This window comes from Sander lucioperca, chromosome 8 (genome assembly GCF_008315115.2).
Source record: "Sander lucioperca isolate FBNREF2018 chromosome 8, SLUC_FBN_1.2, whole genome shotgun sequence".
Classification (NCBI taxonomy): Eukaryota; Metazoa; Chordata; class Actinopteri; order Perciformes; family Percidae; genus Sander; species Sander lucioperca.
This window is the reverse complement of record NC_050180.1, coordinates 4,071,458-4,095,073: the sequence shown is the minus strand read 5'-3', so window position 1 is coordinate 4,095,073 and position 23,616 is coordinate 4,071,458. Positions and strand designations below refer to the sequence as shown.

At 40.0% G+C, this 23,616-nt stretch overlaps 2 protein-coding genes across 6 annotated transcripts in view; one reads left to right on the top strand and one right to left on the bottom strand.

The window, feature by feature from the left end:
* Window positions 1-19,024, top strand: part of stat1b (signal transducer and activator of transcription 1b) — a 28,680-nt gene extending 9,656 nt beyond the window's left edge. For 2 of the 3 annotated variants that reach the window (XM_031289621.2, XM_036004646.1), the window contains 11 exons: window positions 444-482; window positions 1,735-1,818; window positions 1,955-2,056; window positions 2,922-3,057; window positions 4,452-4,492; window positions 4,609-4,685; window positions 5,636-5,775; window positions 6,396-6,575; window positions 6,858-6,915; window positions 7,140-7,230; window positions 8,290-8,546. In XM_031289621.2, the coding sequence (XP_031145481.2) occupies window positions 444-482; window positions 1,735-1,818; window positions 1,955-2,056; window positions 2,922-3,057; window positions 4,452-4,492; window positions 4,609-4,685; window positions 5,636-5,775; window positions 6,396-6,575; window positions 6,858-6,915; window positions 7,140-7,230; window positions 8,290-8,367 (1,026 nt within the window). In that variant the 3' untranslated portion in view covers window positions 8,368-8,546. Of the gene's footprint in view, window positions 1-443; window positions 483-1,734; window positions 1,819-1,954; window positions 2,057-2,921; window positions 3,058-4,451; window positions 4,493-4,608; window positions 4,686-5,635; window positions 5,776-6,395; window positions 6,576-6,857; window positions 6,916-7,139; window positions 7,231-8,289; window positions 8,547-19,013 lie in introns of those variants that run through there. The other variant, XR_004898167.1, reaches the window with a different exon arrangement.
* The window catches only part of glsb (glutaminase b), a 64,926-nt gene that overhangs the window by 2,571 nt on the left and 38,739 nt on the right, over window positions 1-23,616 (bottom strand). For 2 of the 3 annotated variants that reach the window (XM_031289625.2, XM_036004648.1), the window contains 4 exons: window positions 19,712-19,773; window positions 17,373-17,449; window positions 16,701-16,764; window positions 14,373-15,121 (listed from right to left, as the gene is read on the bottom strand). In XM_031289625.2, coding sequence (XP_031145485.1) covers window positions 14,974-15,121; window positions 16,701-16,764; window positions 17,373-17,449; window positions 19,712-19,773 — 351 coding nt within the window. In that variant the 3' untranslated portion in view covers window positions 14,373-14,973. Of the gene's footprint in view, window positions 1-10,719; window positions 11,319-14,372; window positions 15,122-16,700; window positions 16,765-17,372; window positions 17,450-19,711; window positions 19,774-23,616 lie in introns of those variants that run through there. The other variant, XM_036004647.1, reaches the window with a different exon arrangement.

Genomic DNA, 23,616 nt, shown 5'->3' with positions numbered 1-23,616 from the left:
AGATATATTTATATTAGCGAAGCTAAATCTTACCTCGAATTATGTAGGCTAGCTTTCAGCAGCAGTTGCATCCAGATTGCCAGTGAAAGTGTGTAACGTAATGTAATGTAGCCAACTCTCTAACGTTGCCAACTCTCAGCTAACGTCACTGTCAGATACCGCCCAACAGTCTATGGCTCCTCCCTCACGTCTAAAATCGCCACATCCTCCACCAGGATGGCTGCGTTCCTAACGGCAAACTCGACGACTCATAGCAGATCTCCACAAACCAATGGATGACGTCACACATGCTCTGTCCATTAATATTAACAGTCAATGGTTAAACTCTGTCATCAAACAAACATATAGCTTTGTATTTTATGAACAGTACATGTAATATAATGCATACATCAAACAAACATGGTAGAGTATATAATGAGTGCATTTTCAATTTTCTTTTTCAGTCACTTAAACATAAACCGAAAGCCAAAGGATCCTGTGAGGTAAGATGAGACATTCATATTCAACGAACTGCTATTTGTAGGTAGAAACCAGTACAGTCTATTGTATGAACAACCACTTGATATAGTTTTAACAGTCTATGTTGATACTCTTATGTATAAGTCGCCACAAATTTGGCTCAAACAGTGACTTGGACTCAAGCATGAACGGATTAGATTCTGGGGGTCAAAGTCACTGTGACCTCACAAAACGCATTTTTGGCCATAACTCAAGAATTTCTACGCTAATTATGACATTTCAGAAAAATGTCTAATAGGAAAAAATGATGTGGTGATGACTTTTATAGCCAAAAAGGTCAAAGGTCAACTTCATCATAATGTTCTAAAAAAGAACAACATTTCTGGACATTATTCAACGCCATCACTCAGGAACAGAAGGGGAGATGTTTGGTCGGATACTGAATCTGTGACTAATCTTGTTTAGATCTTCTGTGCTGCCGGGTTGAAGATGGGTGTGTGAAGCATCCACGCTTTCCTAAAAAATACACTTAACCCCTGTGTTGTCTTCCCCTTGACCATGCAAATTTTAGTTTTTCTGGGTCAAAATTTAAAACTTTTTTTTCAACATTTTGGTCACTTTTCCCGATGTTTTTGTTGCTTGAAAATGGCTCAAATTTTCATCATCAACTCTTGTCCTCTGGGTCAAATTTGAGCCATTTTCAAAGTTTCTATATCAGAAATTTGGGTTTCTTTCAACCAACTTGTCAAAAAAAAAAAAAAAAGAAAAAACATTGATGGTTCCATACAATGCTCTTCACAAGTAAAACTAATTATCAGTTCACTATTTTCATAGAATTTGGGTGTTTTATTCAATTTTATAGCATTTGAAAAAAAATTGTTCAAAGAATGTCAATGTTTTTACAAAAAAACGACAAAAACGTTGGGGAAAAAAAGCGAAAAAAACGGCCGTCGAAAAGCCACCAAAATGTTGAAAAAAGTTTTAAATTTTGACCCAGAAAAACAAAAAGTTGCATGGTCAAGGGGAAGACAACACAAGATTTCTTCAAAGTCTTCACTACATATATTATATGAGTCTGGACAGACAGGAATGTAAACTTCAACTTGACTGGTTGGCGGAGGCATATATGTACAACCACAAGGCAGTAATTCTAGTTCAGTATTGTGTTAGATTTTAGTATTTTCTCCCACACACTACTTCTACATGCTTGCAAATTACAATATCAAACCAATATTTTTTTCCCTTCTAAAACCACATCTCTTTCTTCTTCATCAGAGTCATCTGATAGTCACTGAAGAACTCCACATCATTAAGTTTGTGACAGAGTTTCAGCATGCTGGACTGAAATTTGACATCGAGGTGAGTCCAACATGACACTTCATTTCTGTGTGCTCTTTGCTGCCGAGCTGAAGATCTTGTTGGTTGAAGAGAAGGTACTATTTGAGCAGAGCCAGGCCGTTTCATTGAATGGTCTCCTCCTCCTGTGTTGGTCCAGGCCAGCTCTCTGCCTGTGGTTGTCATCTCCAGTACCAATCAGGTGGTCAGTGCCTGGGCCTCGGTCATGTGGTGCAACATGCTGTCCGTCAGTGAACCCAGGGTAAAGCCATCACACCTCAACACAACAAATAAACAATCTCATCTTCTGTTTGGCTCCATGATAAGACACCCAAACTACACCAACCAAACAGTTGTACCAATGCATTTTGGTCCTATGCTTTTGATTTCTCATTTACAGATGACCATTTTCTTTATTTCATATTTCCAACCTTCTTGACTTTTAATCCTATTTTATTTCATTTATTTATTTAACAGGGACAATGCTCATTAACCCTTGTGTTGTCTTCCCCTCGACCATGCAACTTTTTGTTTTTCTGGGTCAAAATTTAAAATTTAAACCTTTTTTTTTTTCAATGTTTGGTATTTTTGCGACACTTGTCGCCTTTCTTGATGTTTTTGTCACTTTTTATGAACTTTTTGTTATTTTTTGATGACGTTGTTGTCACTTTTTCCAATGTTTTTGTCGATTGTTTTTCTGCACTTTTTTTACGGTTTTGTTGAAATATTTTAAGCGTTTTCTGACATTTTTGTCACTTTTTTCAATGACCTTTTATCAATTTCTTTTCAAATGCTATACAATTGAATAAAACACCCAAATTCAATGAACATAGTAAACTGATCATTTATTTTACTTGTGAAGAGCGTTGTATGGAACCATCAATGGTATTTTTTTTTGACAATTTGGTTGAAAGAAATCCAAATTTCTGATATAGAAACTTTCTGAAAATGGGTCAAATTTGACCCGAGGACAACAGGAGGGTTGATCAACAGCAAAGCAACTGTAAATGATCCAGATATAGCTCAGTAGGCTAATTTTTATCTGTTGTCCCTGGCCAATTTGAAAATGGCAACCTAAAAAAAAAAAAGGCAACCTAAAAAAAAAAGTCTGTCACTTTGTTCTGTAGAACCTGTCGTTGTTTGTGGAACCTCCTCCACTCACCTGGCAGCAGCTGTCGCAGGCTCTGAGCTGGCAGTTTTTATGCGCCGGCCAACGGGAGCTCGACCAAAACCAGCTCTCCTATCTAAGAGACAAACTTGTGGGTGAGTGTTTGACCGCTGCTTCCATCCAGTTAAACCATGTCATGTTCTAAAAAGAGAGATACTTATCTAAATTGATTCTACAGAACGTTAAATACAATGCACTGCACTGCCACATAGGATCAGTATTGGAGACTGGGAATTTTTTGATGTGAACTTCCATGTTAAAGGGATAGTTAGGCATTTTAGGAAATATGCTTACTTACTTTTTTGCTGAGTGGGATGAGAGGTTTGATACACACACTGTGGTGTCTTTGTGATAAATATGAAGCTACAGCCAGAAGATGGTTAGCTCAGTTTAGCAGGAAGACTGGACAGCTAGCGTCTCTCTCTCGCTGTACAAAAACTGATGATTAAAAACAACACGTTGTGGTTTTACCGGGGATTGTGTACTTGAGGATTTCTTGGCTGGCCACTCTGACTTCTTGGAAATCCCTGTGAAAATTCTTTATTATTTGTACAGATTAAACAAAGGAGATGTAACATGTTAATATATGAGCTTCAGAGGTTTTGGGAGGTGGATTTTGTTACCTTTGGACAGAGCCAGGCTAGCTACGTCCCCATTTCCAGTCTTTATGTTAAGCTCAGCTCAGCTTCTGTAGCTTCATACTGCACAGACATGAAAGTGGCATCGGCCTTCTCATCTAACTGAAGAAACCCTATGTCTAAAAGTGTCACCTCTAATGATATGAGAGAAAAGTAAAAAAAACATCTTTTTTGGAAACTGTCTCAATAAAAGTATATATATGAGTTGATGTCTATCAGTAGGATTTAAAGTGCTCATGGTATGCTCATTTTCAGGTTCATAATTGTATTTAGAGGTTATATCAGAATAGGTTTTCATGGTTTAATTTTCAAAAACCATCATATTTTTGTTGTACTGCACATTGCTGCAGCTCCTCTTTTCACCCTGTGTGTTGAGCTCTCTGTTTTAGCTACAGAGTGAGGCATCTCACTTCTGTTCCATCTTTGTTGGGAGTCGCACATGCTCAGTACCTAGGTAAGGACTACTAGCCAGTCAGAAGCAGAGTATGAGGGGGTGCCCTGACAGTACCTAGGTAAGGACTACAGTAGAGAGTAGAGGGGGGCCCACAGTACAGTAGCCTAGCTCAGAAGCAGAGTATGAGGGGGTGCCCTGACAGTACCTAGGTAAGGACTACTAGCCAGTCAGAAGCAGAGTATGAGGGAGTGCCCTGACAGTACCTAGGTAAGGACTACTAGCTAGAAAGGGGAAATGCCAAAAAGCATAATATGAGCACTTTAAGATTGTGTTATTAATGTAGTAAGTAGGTTCTTGAATTAAACATTGCACTTATTGCTTGGATAAAACTACCATATAAAGGATGTTGGGCTCTACTTTCATGACATTTCTAATCTAACTGTTGCTTTCTTCACAGATGATCCTGATGGTCTGGTTCACTGGAGCAAGTTCTCCAAGGTGAGTGTGGAGTAAGATTCTTGTTATACTGTAGTTAAAACTGTTGGTCCAACCTGTAGGACTTCACTGTGCCTGTGTGTGTTTAGGTGTTGACTTTTTCTTTCCTGTGTGGACAGAATGAAAATGCCTGGATTTGGATCGATGGGATCCTGGATTTGATCAAAAAACACTTGGTGGATCTTTGGCGCGATGGGTAAGACACACCCCGAGTTTGGTTAATTTTATCATTCACAATAACTACTAGGGCCGGGACGATATGCTTTTGTCCCGATTGGATTCTTTCACGATACATAGGCGCTGATTGGATTTGTATTGTGGTTTTCATTAATGGCCATTCTAGAAGTATTGCGATTCCATAGTATTGAGTATTGGGATTGTCTTTTCCTTCTTTAACAAAAACAAAAGTTGAATAATACACTTCTAAAGATAATATATCATGAGACATTTTCTAAAAAAATGTTTTCTAAGAAGCATGCACATTGAATGTCAGTCAGTCACTCTGACATTGATTTCATTTGTAAAGAAGAACATAACATGGATTTTGTGCATTTTCTGCTTTCGCTCTGTTTTGCTGGAGCCGGATATAACGTAGTCGGCATCTGTGATACCGTATAAACAGAACATATTTAGAGGAATCCTTGGTAAAAAAAAAAAGTCATGATTCTAGGGGAAATAATCGATTTTAAAAATTGTCGCGAAAAAATCACGATCCCCCAACCCCTAATAACTATCACATTAAAGGTGGTCTAAGCGATGTCACACGTTTTTTAGGCTACGACATTTTTTGTCACATACAGCAAACATCTCCTCACTATCTGCTAGCTGCCTGTCCCCTGAACACACTGTAAAAAAACGCAGTCTCTGTAGACAGCCCAGGCTCCACAAACGGCAACAAAAACAAACTGGCCAACCTGCACCACCAAACATAACAAACAAGACAAGAAGGAGTTGTTGAGCCATCACTGCAGCAGCGTTAACACGTAGGCTACTTCCACAAAGGGGAGGGGACCTTTAAATATGATACGGTGGTCCACAACCAAACAACGAAGGAGAGCGCTGAAACAACAACCCAGTCTCCCAGTGTTAGTACACTATGCTTCCCAGTGAACTAAACTCCCGCCATGTTTTGTGTGTGGATTTCAGATTCATCATGGGGTTTGTGAGCAGGGAGAAATCCGAGGTTCTGTTGCAGGAAAAACAGAGCGGGACCTTTCTGCTCCGCTTTAGTGAGAGCAACAAAGAGGGAGCCATCACCTTCAGCTGGGTTGAGCACTCCAATGGTGGTATGTTTCTGTACATGTACGAGTGTTTGGACAAAATGTTTTCCAAGACAAATACTGATTTTTTTTTTTTTTTTTTTTTTTTTTCCCCTCAGACTGATGATACAGGGTCTCTGCGGGGTCTTAAAAAGTCTAAAAAATTCAAAAATTTCAAAATTAAATAAATCATAAAATCAATTTTAAACAGGTCTTAGATTTCCCTATGTCCATGCAATGCTAGTGCTCATTGAAATGTTATTTTTTTTTTTTATTCCGTGGTGTTGTAGTTCTCTCTTTCGCTAGTCCAAATATAATTTGCTTTATATGTACAGATCATTATTACTCCGTGTCGCTTTGATTCAAGTTTTAATAATTGTATTTACTTTGCAAGTACTTTTATGACTCCACATTTTGTCGTACTTTTTGGTCGTGATATAGGTCTTAATTTTCATACAAAAAGGTCTTAAGAAGTCTCAAATTTGACTTGTTGAAACCTGCAAAAACCCTGTGATATCTATGTGGTGCTTGCAATCACTTTAGAATGTTTTTGCTGTTACAATGCAAAGAATTTTAATATTTCTAAGGTAGAAAACCTGTCTTCTTGTGTTTGCTTACTTTTCTTTCTGCATGTGTTTCCCCTGTAGACACCCATGTACATGCCGTAGCTCCCTACACCAAGAATGAGCTGTCGAGCAGTTCTCTGCCCAATGTTATTAACAACTACAGTCTGAGAGCCAAGAGGAACATGCACAGGAACCCTCTGATCTATCTTTACCCAGACATCCACAAAGACACTGCCTTTGGACACTACAACAACACCATAGGTACTGGCTCTTTCTCAATTTCCCCCCGAGAACAAAGTGACTTTATAAACAATAGAACAACAATAAAAGAATTTGTTTCATGATGGTGATTAGTCTTTTTTTCTACTCAGGACTACAGGAATTTAAATTCCTAAATAAATGTAATTATTCCAGAACACACAACCATTGTCTATTACAAGCGGTATTGCATAACAATGTGCTGATTTCACCTCTGTGCAACAGTTGGAGAAAATGAGATAAACATGAGCCCTGTAATGATCTGTAATCCTCTCTGTCATGCAGAAATGTCAGCACCTAACAAGGATGGCTACGTTCCCAAAAAAACTGCGTATGTCTCAGAGTAAGTAAGACAATAATAATGAAACAAGAAATGCATCAAGATTTCTACGCTTTGCATCACATATCTTACCATATCTACAGCCGTTCTCATCATGGAGAAAATGGGGATGCTTTCAAAATGCTAAATCCCAATATAAATGATAATATAAGCAATATTCATTATTATTCTATTGTTCAATGCTGTATAGGAGAAATTGGGACTTATTTTTTTATGTTTTTCCTCAGAAATCCTACGCCACCTCCCTCTCCACCTATGGAGACGCCCGTTATGGACATGGACATGGACATGGACATGGACGTGGACGTAGAACCAACAGTGGGTTTGACATTGTTTTTTAGTATTTCCCTATAGCAGCCTTTTATTGATTTTTTTTTTTTTGCCACCTGGGGGCAGCGGAACAAGCTGCTAACACAACATCGACATATCAGCGATATCAAAATAACATTTAATCAACTCCCTTCTAACTTTGAAGCCACATACGGTCAAAGTTGAGTGCTCAGTTTTCCTGGTCAACTTTTGAACCCAGTGGTACCTTATTTATCTCTCTGTAATAACAAAAAAAATATTTTTAGGTGTGAAAAGAAGTCCGTACGGATCATCTATGTTACACCACTACATGTTCAACGTCACATTAACAAATTATTGATCAATAGAAAATGTATTTCAAAAGGGCACCTGGGTAGCTCACCTGGTAGAGCGTGCGCCCATATACAGAGGCTCAGTCCTCGCCGCAACGGCCGTGGGATTGGTTCCAACCAGCGACCCTTTGCTGCATGTCATCCCCCCCCCTTTTATGTGTAACATGTTGCATCGAATAAAGGCCTAAAATGCCTGTTTGGGTCTCCAGCAACTCCTGAGGGAAATATCTGTCTCTTTAGCTGCTAAATGCTCCACTATGTTATGGCTGGACACTAACAGGTAGTGTACAGTGGCTTTATCAGAGCCCTTTTTTAAGATTATTTTTTGGGCATTTTAGGCCTTAATTGTTGACAGGACAGCTTAGACATGAGAGAGGGGGAATCACATGCAGGAAAGGGCCGCAGGTCTGAACCGAACCCACGTTCCGCTGCATCGAGGACTGAGCCTCTGCACATGGGCGCGCGCTCTACCAGGTGAGCTTCCCGGGTGCGCTATCAGAGCCCTGCTACTGCTGGAATTGAGGTGGATGAGAGCAATAAGATGAATAAAAGTAAAGTTGGGAGCAATAACGGCAACAAAGAGAGGTGTGAGGAGCAGCGGAGTTGGGTGACGATTCTCTGTGGATTCAACGCTTCTCACATTGCTATTTGAGCCATTGTTTATCTGAAAATATGAATTCATTCATATTTCGTTCATCACTTCATTTAGATAAACAAAATGTTTGTTTCCTTGTAGCTGGAGGCTCATCAACTGCTTCAGGAAGTCCTCGCCGAATTACTCTACTTACCCGGAGATGACATTTGGCATTCTTAGCAAGAAATGGCACAAACTCAGATCGACAGATCGTGCTGATTTTGGTTACCCCTTTGAAAATGTGGCAGGTCATTGTGTCACAATCAGAAAGTTATCAGATTGAGATGTTTTATTCTTTAAGTACAACATGATGGAATGTTTTCAGTTCAGGTGTCTGCCTACTATAAAGTTAAGATATTCAGGCAATCTAAGAGGTAGTTCTAACAAAATGTGGGGGGATTTTTAGAGGTCGACCGATTCATCGGTTTTGCCGATTAATCGCTACCGATAGTTGATTGGTGGAACTATCGTTATCGGCAAAAATCCATACCGATGGTTGCGTCCGTTGCTGGAGCGGCTGAGAAGCGCGCGCTGTCATTCATTATACAGTACGCGAGAGCTGAGAAGGGTCTGCTGGCATCATGCATTACAGTAGCGGCCTCTAGAGGCGAAATAAAAACTATCACTGCTGCCTCGTGTTGTTTATTTTCGACACGTGTTACTGCACGCTGCACGGAGAGCACATGCTGTGCGGAGAAGGCTGACATCAGATGCGCGTTTAAAGCATCGACAGCAAAAAGGTATGTATACAGTACATTTTGTCATATCATTATAAAGTTATTCATTTGTTGAATAGATGCTGCATTAGTAGAGAAAGAACAGCACAACAGTATGTTTGTTTGCTTTCGAGGCTGAGATGACGCTAAACATTAGCAGTAGGCTAACTTACCTCAAGCGGTTAAAACACTGACAAAAATAAACGCAAGTCCGGCCCAAATGTCAGAATCAGAACCCTAAAGGATCGCCCACGATCCCAAACGGCACCTCTGATTCATATTTAGATCATTTAATAACAGTTAAACGTAGAGACTTACTGATTGCTGCAGCTAAAAGCTAACGAGTTAGCCGTGACGGGGGTGTCTTTGGTGTCTTTCTAGCCTCTACAGGTGATTTTCTATCCAGCCTGGAACTTGTGCCTTTTTTCAGGGTTGTTGAGCATTAAATCCAAACTGTTACATCCAAGATTTATCCACTTGATGTCCATAATTCATCACGTTTTCGGTCATTTCTGCCGCTAACTCCGTGCTACCCATAGACAGTAGGTGCTACCGACTCCCATGATGCCTTTGTTTATGTTTTCAACCAGTGGGAAGGCAGGTCCGTCACACATTACGCCTTATATGGGCATCCAAGCGAGAACAAAGAGTATAGTGGGAGAGATAGATCACCCCAGGTCAGAGATCGTCTGTTACCGTTCTAAACCGTTCTACAGAGAAGAATGGCGTCACTGTTTTGAGATTGTTTGTCCTTTATATGAATTATAATGCTCATGTTTATTTTTGCACTGGATGACTCCAAATATGTAGGAGAACTGTTTTAGACAACACACATGCTTGTGTAGCATTGCTGTGGTTGTAATATCAATAAATATGACATTATTATTTTGATTATTGGCAAAAGCGTCTGGACTTTTTATGAAACAATGTATGTATTTTGTCAACTGTATAAGTTATAAATACTATCGGTCGATTAATCAGTTATCGGCAAATACGGCCCAGCCTAGCTATCGGTATCGGTAAAATCCACTATCGGTCGACCTCTAGTGATTTTGTGATGTACTGTTTTAAAGTAAACTGAAAACATTTTTACTTGCACATGATCACTTTTCACTCTCAGGAATATTTAAAAGAAGATTAAAATCCCAATGCTGTGTGTGTAAACTCCATACTGTACTGTATATGTTCTTTTCTTTGTTTATTAAAATAAACCCATCTGAATACATTCCAGTGCCAAAGACCATCTGCATTATACAGGACTGAACCTATAATAACAACTTGATTTATACAGAGGAAAGCACAAACACATTCAGTGGCCCCCTGTGTTGACTGCTTGTTTTCAGTTTCCTGTTCACGTGTCCTGACCCCTTACATCACCTGTCCCACACAAGCTTGCACTGCTGAAATATACCAAGCCTTTTTTTCTTTCAGAAATCAGTTAAATTTAAGGAAAACCATTTCATCGGAAAATCTAGGAGCTGCACAGCACATTACACCTACTGATATGTCATTTTGTATAGTTAGTAGTACTTGGCCACATGTTTCAGCACTTGTGTAAGTGTGGAGTCCAATCAGCAACACGTGTCACTAATGGGTTACCTGATGAGTCAAGTATATGTATCATAAGAGTGAGTTTAAGCCCCTCCATCAGATTTCACACATGGGATGGAGCCTGAAATCACTGACAATGTATCTGACACTTCAAGTTACTGTCTTCTGACACTATTACATGTTTGTTTAGCAAACCATTTGTTTTTTAATATACAGGTTGAATTGAAAGGAGTGCCTATATTTTCACTCATAATAATATGAAAAGATATACAGGTTGAATTGAAAGGAGTGCCTATATTTTCAGTCATAATAATATGAAAAGAACACCAAATTCATATTTTCCATCAAAAAACTCAAACTCCTTAATATATGTTATTGTACTGTATCCTGAATTTTTATGGTAAAAAGACATATTAGGCATTTAAACATTTGAGGTTGCCCCTTTTTGTTATTTTACTTAACTATCTCAACTCTCCGATGGATTGCCATGACGTTTGCACCACCGTGAGACTGCGTTTATGACGTGAGACTGTATTGCGTGAATGCAGCATCTTTCTCTCTGTCTAAACAACAAGGACAATTGAGAACAACACTAGCAGTTTTCCTTTGTGACGAGCCCTGCTGTGTTCCGTTTGCTGTGTGATTCACCTGTGTGTCTCTCTGACTCTGCAGGTTATTTAAGCCTGGCTGCAGTGCAGCTCGGAGCTCTCTCTGCTGTTCCAGCTCTCGTTGCTTCTCCTTTGGTTGGGTTATGTTGCTTTAGTTGATCTGTATGTGTTGTCTGCACTTTACACTCATACACACACACACACACACACACACACACACACACACACACACACACACACACACACACACACACCACTGACTTTACTGACACCCCACCTTAATCTGTTAATTCGGTCTAATTTGGTTTACAAAAGTATGTTTTTTTTTTTTATAAAAGCAGCACCGCTGCAAAGGACGCAGCCTACATGGGGCGAGCACTCTTACTGGGTGAGCTAGAGGCCACCCCTATGGTTTTGAACACCTTGTTTAAGACCAGGAGAAGGTTGTGTATTGTTGAGGGTGTGTGTGTGTGTGTGTGTGTGTGTGTGTGTGTGTGTGTGTGTGTGTGTGTGTGTGTAAGAATGTAAGAATAGGCCCTCTGTAGTTAATAACAGTGGTAGGCATTGATGCACTGTTACATGATACCAGCCACTTGATTAACAACACAATGGCAAAGAAGGAAAATGGAGGCCAGAAAAAACTCAGATTGCATGGTTACTACACACATGAGATGTATCAGATCCCAGCCATGCTTTGTAGGCAAACCTTTCTCATGATCGTATAACGTTACAAATGTAACTACGGTTCTAAGAATGACGGATGACTGTTAAAGTTCAGTGTTAAGCACTGCCTCTTGCGGTCAGTAAGGATGATATAGAACTGAGGGGCTACTGAAGTAAGAAAGAGCCAGTTAAAGAGGAGAAACCAGCATTTTTTTTAAGTTACCTCATTGGATAGTATAGAACTTTGTTGTTCAATTATTTAACCAATTTATACACATTTACAGTATGTAAAACTATATGTTGACTCATCATCAGGTAGTCTGTTATTGACACTTGTGACTTCTGGGGCTCCATAGTGACCCGTATGGACTTTGTTCACAATCTTTTAAGATCAAACAATAAAAATCACTATTGTGAAATTGAAGCAGTCATGCACAATTTGAATGAGATCACATTCTGTATGTGAAAAAAAAAAAAAAAAAAAAATAATATATATATATATATATATATATATATATATATATATTCCAGTGTTGAGGAATGTTACAGCAGCATTACTTGAATCCTGTTGAGAGATTTTTAGTTCAGGTCACAGTAATTACACAGCATGCATTCATATTTATATATTAAATATATTTTTCAAACTTAAAGGTGCAGTAGGTAAGCCTTCTAAAACTAACTTTCTGTCATATTTGCTGAAACTGACCCTATGTTCCAGTAGAACTACATGAAGCAGGTCATTTAAAAAAACATCCAGCTCCTCTGGCTCCACCTACAGCCTGTAGTGAGATTTGCAAAAATCCACCGCTCCCTGTTCAGATGCACCAATCAGGGCCAGGGGGGGTGTCTAACTGCGTGTCAATCACTGCTCATGCACTCACATTCATTCTCCCTTGTGGGGGGGAGGGGCTTAGGAGACCGTTTTGGGCTTTAGCAGAAAGGGGGTAGGAACTGAGAAGTTTTCGATGTTAAAAAATGTTTGGCTAAGTCCTGGATCTTCCCAATCCTACCTACAGCACCTTTAATGCCATTGGGTAAAATCCGTTACATTCTAACAGTACAGTCATTGCCGTTGGTTTAGATTAGACGTGTGTGAAAGAGCATTTGGAAATAACTTTCTACTGCATAGGTAACATCAGAATACTAAAGTAAGAATTACTGAAAGAAGTCCATTCAGATTGGTAGTTGTCAAAAGTTTCATAAATTGTCCTGGTGCTGCTGAAATGGTTCTGTGCAGGAAAACCCAACAATGTGATGGCCAATGAAGCCTATGATGAAACCAATTAGCAAAAGTATGTATACTTCATGTGGAATCGCAGAATATTTAAAATTTGACAAGGACTTTGGTTGTGGATGTTGTTGACAGGAAGGGATGGAGGATGTGGGAGAAAAGCAGATGACCTGCTTACTTATGAACATTATCTTATTTTTATATTATTTTTTGTCAAGTTTAAAAACCAGCAGTGCACACAGAAAAAATTGAACTATGACAACAAAAATAAAGAAACCAACTTGCCTTTATCCCAGGTGCAAAAAATGACACAATCTTACATATTTAGATGAATTTTACTTTTTAAAAAGTATCTCTGTGAAATAAATACAGTGCTTCTATTGCAAGTGTTGCCACTGAAAAATACATTCGGAGTACAATCTTTCAAAGGAGACAAAGCTTCATAAAACCTGCCGCTGACCTCGCAACAGTCAGGAGAACAATCGGAGAATAGATGCAGCTATATGGAAACCAAACAGGCACATAACTGCAGTGTCAGCATAATGCCTGTGAGCCTTTACACATTTACACAAACACAGACGCATTATAAAGTTTATATCAGAATTTCCGAACACCTCACTATCTCACAAAACTAATACAGTTGGAGTATTAACCCAAATATTTCTAGGTAGAGAATAGTATAACATGAACTATACTGGAACTAAACTAATACACTTTGATACAATCTATATCCTGGGGTGCCATAGATGTGATTTACAGTACCGAAACCAGAGGTGGGAGTGAGTCACAAGTGTGTCTCAAGTCACTGTCACTGTAGTGAGAATCAAGCAAGTCAAGTTGAGTCTCTGCTTTCAGCAGCATCAACGGGTTGCTGCGCTTCGGTAGTTGTCATGTTGAATGTAAACAAAAAGCTGCTCGCCGTCGCTGCGCTATCGTCATCGTGTAAAGCCCGCCTCAACGGTTGTGATTGGTGCCTCGATTTGGAAAAAATTGGAAATGGGTTTGAATCGGCTCTTGGCCAGACTGACTTACAGAGCAAATCTCAAATTTGCCGGAAGCTAAAACTCCGGTGGATTTCTGAGGACTATGGTTAACTGCTCCTCAGATCTCTGCAGGGTAAATCCAGACAGCTAGCTAGACTATCTGTCCAATCTGAGTTTTGTTGCACGACGAGAACAACTTTTGAACGTACACGTTCCACAAAAACAAGTTCCTTCCCGAGGCTATTTTGCAGAGGCACCGTGGCTCTAAATAAACAATGGACAAATAGAGTCTTTAAACGTTTCAGATGTAAAGTTATTCTCTGTCAAAGTGACGTCAAAATGAATGGCAGTCAATGGAATGCTAACGGGGGGTGATGGCTCGGTAGCATCAAAATGGCGCCATAGGAGCTACGCGTTCCGAGGAGAAGCTTACCCCCTTGGGTTGTCTCTGCCGGTCTGCCGCACTCTGGAAGGTTGCCAGGTTTGCCAACATTCCACAAAAAAAATCACCCAGTCATGTTTCAAAAACAAAACGTAACTTCTCAATAGCTTGAAAAAAGCAAATATTACATTGTATTACGTTAATAAAAAGTCCTTTTGAGTCAGCTGTCTCAAGTCTGAGTCAAGTCTCAAGTCTTTAATACCAAGTCAAGTTGAGTCGTTTATCAATGTAAGTCAAGCAAGTCTCAAGTCCTCAAGTTTGTCGTGTCACTAGAGTCCCCCACCTCTGACCGACACATGACATGAGTAATATACTGTAAGCACTGCATTACAGATGTCCAGATATTGTATCATTTGTTTAAACGGCATTGATAAGACGCTCACTCACACACACAACACACACTGCGTTATGATAGAGGCAGGGGAGAGACATGAAGTAGAGCAGCGACGTACAGACACAAAGCAAAGCACAACCAGACGGGACACAGCAACAATAACTAATTCACCAGATATATCCAAAGTATGGTCACTAATGTATAAAGTTGTTCAAGCACAATGGTCCACCTAAAGTATGTTGGATGTGTGCACCAGGTCTACAGCAGGCTGTCCAGGCTCTTCTCAGCACTCTCCTTGTTGTCAGCCCCAGCAGGCGGGCTGTATTTCTCATTGTGTTTCTGCAGGATGGTGACCACGTCATGGTGGCCAAAGTGCACCGCTTCTTCTATCGGCGTGTTCCCCCATCTGTACAAAGGGAATAGGCCTATTGGTACATCAGAAAACATTGGGTGGGAAATAGGGCATGCGTACACAAACAATATACATCATTGCGCAGTTCACACAATACTAGTCTGGATCAACAGAAGTATATTTCCAGGATAATTGTCTGGATGCCCCTCACCTTCCACTCTCTCTGTGTGTTGCCGTTCTTAAACTCCCTTCGCTTCGGGAAACGACAACAAACTTTGAGCTAGCAAGCTACACGCTGAAAACGGCAAGTTGTGAAGACAATTTGGATCATGCAACAAGGTAGGCCTGCTTGGTTATTTCGGGGGAATGATTGTAAGGTGTTATATTCTTCACTGTTTCATGTTACTAGATATAACGATAAAAATCCGTACTACGACGAAATATTAACAGTTTATTAGCCCAACAGCATGTCTTTACAGCAGCATGGCTAACACCAAGAACGGAAGCTAAAGTTACCCACAATCCATCAGGTGTATCTCACTACGGAATACGGAACACCCCAAAATATAAAATGTAAAGATTTACAAAGCATACGTTTACGACATTTACTATCTCACTGGGCCGTTTTGAGTAGGACTGTATTGTGTGAACAGTTAACTTCATTTAATATGGTATGAGGCGTTTTCTTTGGCGGGGTGCAAATGTTCCACCAAAACAAGTTCCTTCCTGAGACTATATTGCAGAGCCACCGTCGCTGCGTCCGGAGCTTAGCGCCGCCCAAGACGATTGTGATTGGTTTAAAGAATGCAAACAACCCAGAGTGTTTTTTTTTTTCTCCTAGCCTAGAATGTATGTGTGGTGTAGCCAGACCTTACTCCGCAGCGTTGTGGAGATAGGTCTGGCAATACAGACGGTACACTCAACTCATGATTCGATACAACGATTTTAAGTTCAAAATACGATTTTCTCAGGATTTTTTAAACAGAATGAGTTGCAGACAAATGACTGAAAAAATATTGCTTTGTCTACATAAACTGTGCAAAACAACAGATGTGTTCTCTTATCAAAAGTGCAACTGAAATTGTATTTTATCTTAAATAAAAAAAATATAATTAGATTCTTTAAGCAAATCCCGCATTGAGATAACTAAATAGATAAAATAAAAATCTCTTCAAATAAATACACTAAGAAGAAATAGTGACGTCTGAAGTCAAACAAGTGAAAACAAAAGCAGATTACGCCCTTTGCATCGTTACATCCCTAGTCACCAGTATCATTGTAACGTGTTGTGTTCATGCATTATATTACATTATATTCAAGCTTGAAAGCATCTAAACATTATGTCGTTGTTATATTGATTTGGGAAATGGTCAGCAGAAATGTCTGAATAAGCATATGGTTTTTAATCAAAGGGCATCAGAAACGGCCATTATAGTCCCTCGAGAAAAGAGTAGGACATGGATCGGAACCCCCAGCATGTAAGCAGGAGGAACAAGGGATTGACATCTGCAGTTTAAAGAGAAAGCCATGAGATGAAGAGGCATCATGTGAAAGTTATGCTACATAAAAAGAAGGAAGAGGTACAGATGATGAGAAAGACCCTGCTGATGAACAGTGGTCAATCTGGACTCACCTGTCTCTGGGTACTGGGTTCACCTTGCAGGCCTCCAGGAGGAAGCGCACCACCTCTGTGTGTCCTGAAAGCAGAGCACATGTCAGAAATACAACGCATTCATGTAAATGCTTATACTGTGAGGAAGGTGTGTGTTTAACTCGAATTATAATAATCTTAAAAGCCAAGAATTACACCCATGTGTAGGCCCTAGACTGTATGGTAATGTCTGACCATCTCATTCCAAAACCATGGGCATGGGCGGTGCTAAACTCCACACAGAGCCTCTGCAAAATAGTCGAGCCAGAACAAAAACTCAGATTGGACAGATAGTCTAGCTAGCTGTCTGGATTTACCCTGCAGAGATCTGAGGAGCAGTTAACCATAGTCCTCAGAAATCCACCGGAGTTTAAATTCCAACACAAAGAAAGCGTAAGGAAACGGAAAATACAGGAAGGCTATAGACTAGGCGATTATTATGACAACACTTTAATCAAAATTGCAAGACTTGCTATGTGTTTTTAACGCACAAAAACGGGGACATCTGGTCACCATGCACCTATAAGCTGGTCACATTATTAGTAAGGCAGCCCCCCCTGGTCAAATATGTTCGAACTGCACTGAATGACAAACATGGAATGACAGCTGCAGTGTCTGCAAAGACTAACAGGTTGACGTTAGGCTGAACGTTACCTTCAGCTGCTGCCACATGGAGGGCCGTTCTAGAGTCGTAGTCCCTCTGCTCCATGTCCATGGATGACAGCGCAAACCTACACACACAAAGTCACTTTGTAAGTACCTTCAATAATTGCATTCTTTGTAAAATGACACACCTTGTCAGCCAATATAACAGTGTAGAGTTAAAGACAACCCCCTCACAACTGAAACACTAAAATGTTGGCATTTTTCCTCCAAATATAGGCCTATGCTGTTTTCCAAAATTATAATATGTATGTATGTATCGTACATTTGGGTACTAGCCAATACAGAGTACCGATATAAGTACTTAATTAATATACTATTACAGTTCTAACAATGACTTTGACATCATGTTTTATTTACGCCTGAATGCACCATGAGTTTACAAGGTTTACTTAAATGCACCATGACGTCCCGTCCCGTCGACGCCAACCCGCCTGCACACTTAACTATTCGTTGTTTGTTTACATAACTCACAGGAAGGGGGGACTTCAGGGAAGTGGGAGGATTTTCCAGTTCTGTTGTACTGTATATCTGGCATCTCCGACTCCGGCAGCGGCGTCTAGAGAAGTAAAGCTGTGGGCTACTGGTAAGCTACACTGTGTCTTTAGCTACAGACTGTTAGACGTCCGGGACGGGGACTCCCGGTGTTTGAATCCTTTCGAGTGAAATACAGCCGCCCTTTAGACCAATTAGCTCTAGCTTTTTCCTCTTTAAAGCGTAACTCTCGCCAGAATGCAACCTAGGGTCTTTTTGTGAATGTACCCGAGTCAAACTTTAGTTTAAAAGCATATTTAGGACGGAAGCGCCACTTTTAAGATGTACCGTATTTTCGTTTTTCGGTCAAATGGCCTTTTGAATGGGAGTGCTAGGGGCACTTTTATGCTAGCTTCAACATTTTTTTTTTTAATTTTTAAACCACTAAGAAGGCTTGACACAACATGAGACTTTGCTCCCAGTATCACCAGGGGCTCTACACCGGTGCACAAGGGATATACTAAATCTGGGGCTACTTGTTTTGATATCGACTTGTTTTGACTGCCGAGGTGGTAGCGGCCTGAAACAACAAGAGCTACGGTGAGTTGTTCAAAACCTTTCTTTTTAGTGAACTCTGGGTACACAAACAATGTTGTCAATGCTTTCGTTAAGGTGTAGAGATACTGGTGATACTGTGTCGAGCCTTCTTAGTGTTTTAAAAATAGCTATTTTGAGGCTAGCATAAAAGTGCCCCTAGCACTCCCATTCAAAAGGCCATTTGACCGAAAAACGAAAATACGGTACATCTTAAAAGTGGCGCTTCCGTCCTAAATATGCTTTTAAACGAAAGTTTCACTCGGGTACATTCACAAAAAGACCCTAGGTTGCATTTTGGCGAGAGTTACGCTTTAAGCTAGCTATCAGCTAAGGTAAGTAGGTAAGTGTAATGCTAACTAGGGTCACATGCAGTGATGCATGAAGTGGTATCGAGTGTGGTCGTATCTGGAGTAGTTTATGAGTATGAGTACATGAGCATGATACTGGTATTGGTGCATCCTAAAAATGTCCTTCTATTTAAAGGTTCCCTGTGGAGTTTGTGACCTCTTTATCTTTTTGTCTTGTGCACGCTCATGAGGACACAATTCCACCGACCTACAGGTGTCAGTAATGCACCAAGAAATGTAGAAATAAAGAAACAAAGGCAGGGAGGAAGAGGACTGCAAGCTGGAAAACATGGATGTCAACAATACTGGATTCAAAACTTTTAAAAATTCTAATGTTTTATCATGATGGTAGTCTTGCATTGCCACACCTCCTCATCTCAACAGCGCTATGTCAGTGCTGAAGTATGGTCTGGCTACACAACTTATCTAATCTAGGATAGGGAGAAAAAAATCCGCTATGGCTTGTTTGCATTTCTTTAAACTAATCACAACCGTCCGGGACGGCTCTAAGCTCGGATGCTGGACCAAAATAGATAGCGGAGATAGCGGAAGGGAAGGGATGCGTGGGATGTCAAGCTTTATCCCAGCACTGTAGATCCGTTGAACCAGACTATGATGAAGGAAATGCATGCGTGACATGACACGCATGCAAATACGCCACCCATCAGTTAAACTTGTTTTAAAGGTTCCTCTTGCTGCCACCTGAGGTCACCAAAGTGCAAAGCTGAGAGAGGAGAGGCAAAATGGCCTCTCTGAGAAGGATATTTACCATCTCTCTGTTTTTGTGTGAGTGTCAGCAAATACATAATTACACACGGTTTGCTTTTATTTGGAATGGACTCCACTGGGTGACCAAAGTGAAATAAGCCTGAATAAGTTTAGTAAATGTGAAAAAGAGTGTGAGCAGTTCACCTCCTCAGTGCAGAGACGTCTCCTGTGTAGGCAGCAAACAGCAGGTTGATGACAGACTTGACCTGTGGACCGAGACAGACAAAGAGAGAGAAACATTTGCAGAAGGACAACAGACTCATCCTATTTTCACTACTGCTCCACCAACTCCAGCAGCTAGAAGACATGCTACCAAATTCTACCAGTGAGCATAAAACAGAAATGACTTCATATATGACTAATGTTACATATTTCAGTTTCACTGTCATTCATTATTCATTTACATATTTAAAGGATGAGGCCGGTGTTATTCTATAATTTTCTTATTGTCAACAGATTCCATAAAAAAAGCAGTAGCAGTTTATCTTTCAGTACTTTCAGACTTCCCTAACCTGTCTGTGGCTCTCTGTCCCAAGCACATTTGTTCCTACTGAAGACGTGTGTGTGGTATTGAATCTAAATAAACTACAGTGTGTGTGTGTGTGTGTGTGTGTGTTTTCATGGTGATGAAGGAACATGTCAGCCAGTACTACAGGGTAAGTCATTAATGTGTTTTTAATAGTTTTTAGACAACAATGGGGCTCTATGATACGCACACAATATCGTCAGTAAGATCAATTCCTAGATGGTTTTGGTCTGTTCACGGAATCTGTTGAAAATTCAACTTAATCTTGAAGTTGGACATTATCATCTTATCGCGACAAAAGGCGATCAAACTCTTAAGCTTTAAAGAGAATGTACCACTTGCCACGCCTGGCCAACTTTGTGTCTTCCTTCAAAAGGGTCCCTGAACTTTGACCTCAAGTTATTGCAGTGAAAATGGTTATATGGGTACCCGCCAGTTTCCCCTTTACAGACATGCCCACTTTATGTTTGGGGCAAAAACCATGCAGTTTTTCTCATGCAGTATAAATGTGTTATTTTTGCCTTTGCTAAAATAGTGAATTTGAATATTTCTGAATACAGGGGTCTTGGAGTTGCATTGTTTGGGTATGATGTGAAACAGACTCTTGTGGATTCAATGAGCCCAATTGTATTCATGTGTGGTGATGTTTGTCCCCAAAGTAGCCATTTCAATTTAGTGAGACCATTCTTGAGCAGTTTCCTGAACAGAAGTGCTCGCCATCCAAATGTCAAAAGTTTTTTGTTACCAAATCACATCATGGATTTTTTTGATGCTTTACCTTAAGGCCTCTGTGTCTTGATGTGGTATTTTGGAGGGATTTCTGACCATTTATATTCATTCTTGAATGGTAAAAAAAAAAAAATGTGTGTAACAAATGGTATCAACCCCAAAACTGCTGCAACAACTAATGAGACATAAGTGAGCATACTCTCATTTCATAATGTAAGCCCTCATACACTTTCACAACTTATTTTAATTATTTAATCAGTTCATTATTATTTATTTATGATTCATGAAAAAAATAACTTGACACAAATTAAACCTCAGCTTCCCAGCTTTTAAATGCTCTACACCACTTCTATGTGGAATCTACTGTTGACCTGCTATCACCCCCTAAACATCCCCTGTCCCCCACCCCTCTAGAAAAAGGGTGGAATGCTAAGGGATTAACTAATAATAATAATAATAATAATAATAATAATAATAATAATGTATACTTTATTAATCCCGCAAGGGGAACTTACAATGTTTTCACTCTGTTGTTATTACACACATTACACACAGGCCTGAATTACACACACACATGCTCAGTACCTATACATGAACTATGAAAGAGACTTCACCTCAGCTGACTACCATTGCAGACAACGCTACATCTACTCAATTACAAGAACAGCACACAGTAACACAGCTCTGAAAGAGATCCCTGCAGCAATACAGACTTACCATCAAACAGGAATCAATCATTTCCTATAAGCAAATCTTCAGGAGTTGAAAACACGCAAAGAAACGTAAACAAGGATCGATACTAGCCTGTATGGGGACTTCAATACAGGCTACTATGTGAAAGAATGTATTACACTATTTCAATTTCAATTCTAAAGAGATTTTTACTGAAAAAAAATCTGGTAACACTTTACTTGAAGGTATCTACATAAGAGTGACATGACACTGTCATGAACACATGAACTCTAACCCTAACCCTAACTTGTCATGACAAAAAACCGAATGACACTTAATGACAGAAGCGTTATGTCATAAACGTTTATGACTGTTTATAATGTCTTATCTCTCTTATGTAGATACCTTCAAGTATAAGTTCAAGTATATATATTTAAGTGTAACCAAAACTCTTTATAATTCACTGAAATGACCGGATGTGAACACCACAGAGAGGGATTTGTCAAACTTTGAAATAAAAAAAATCATTTGGAAAAAGCAAAGAGTAGTAATAGTGTTTTGTGCAACAAGGGTACAGATAGGTACATACTCATACTTCACCACCACGACACTTTATAACACAGATGGCTAATATTTCAGCCCATGCAGCAAAAGTAACGCGCATTAAAATATTCAGTATTCACCAGTTACAACCGTTAAAGCCTAGCTGAAACTAAACATCAAACGATTAAAGCAAATACTCAATGTTAAAGCTCAGACATGTAGAAGCAGTAACAGACAGAAGGGAAAACACGGGCCTCAGTTCACCCAAAGCCTCACTTCATTCAGGCTCACATCTTCGCAGATTCAGACAGTGGAAACATGTAAAAACACATCCCTCTATCTCTGTATGTTCGTTAATCGGAAGGTTACAGTTGGTCCAATATGCTTGGATTTCTTTTCTTTTAATAGAATGTAGTTCCTTACAAAAGATTGCAGAATTTTGCTCAAGAATGCACAAAAGCTGTGAACAATGCTGCGTCAAATAAAAAAAAATGCCCTCTGCCTTCTACCTGAGGGAAGTGTTAAGTTACTTTTAGAACTTTTTGTTTGATTGTGGGCCGTGCCTGAACTTAACCAATAAGTAGCAGCCAGTGTTTGTATCCAAATCCACGTCATTTCATTTTGATGTGGTCATTAACTAGACGCTTAGGGCTCCTATCTTGCACCCGGCGCAGCGCAGCGCAAAGCCCGACGCAAATGTCTTTGCTAGTTTAAGACCGACGCAGTTGTCAGTTTCCCGTCCAGCGCCCACGTTGTTTAAATAGTAAATGCACCTGCGCCCATATGTGCGCCCATGGTGCTGGTCTTACAGGGAGGTGTGTTCAGGTGCATTCTGGGCGTATTGCTATCTTGAGGCAGCGGGAAGTGATCGCACCATTGACCAACAAAAAACTGGTCTAAAGTCAATAACGCTGCATTTCATTGTTATTTTAACGGCAAATTAGTAAAATGCTCCTAGGCTCGTGCACAGCGTGCGCACACTATGCTTGTTACACACACAGGGAAGCACAGCAGCACACAAACATGCAGAAGATTACAAATAAAAATATTATGATGCAAATCCTCCATCATAATAGCAATGCTCCAAGGTCCAAACGCGCCTGGCTTTTAAAGGGAATGGGAGATGATCTCTGATTGGTTGATTGCATGTTACGCCCAAAACACCCCTCTGATTAATGAACACACTAACTACAACCCTTTAGAACCATGCGCCCGGCGCACAGACCCTTTTTTCCGCCGTCAAACTAGCAAAAGTGGATTTGGACACGCCCTAAACACACCTGCACCAGGCGCTTCATGCCGTGCGCTTTGATCGTTAAAATAGGGCCCTTAATGTGTTCTGTGATGTGGTGAAACCTCTTGGGGGTTATGTGGCTCACATAATTAGCTACAGTACGTATCTGTGGGGAATTACGAGGTGCCCTTTTCAGTTCAGGAAATCTATATATGCAAGTTGAAACAAAACAAAAGTGACCATTGGTGATCACGTCTTTTTTTGACATGACCACTATGAGACCACTGGTTCGTCTTTCCACTGTTCCAACAATCACCGCTCTGTTTTGGTAAAAATAAACCTTTA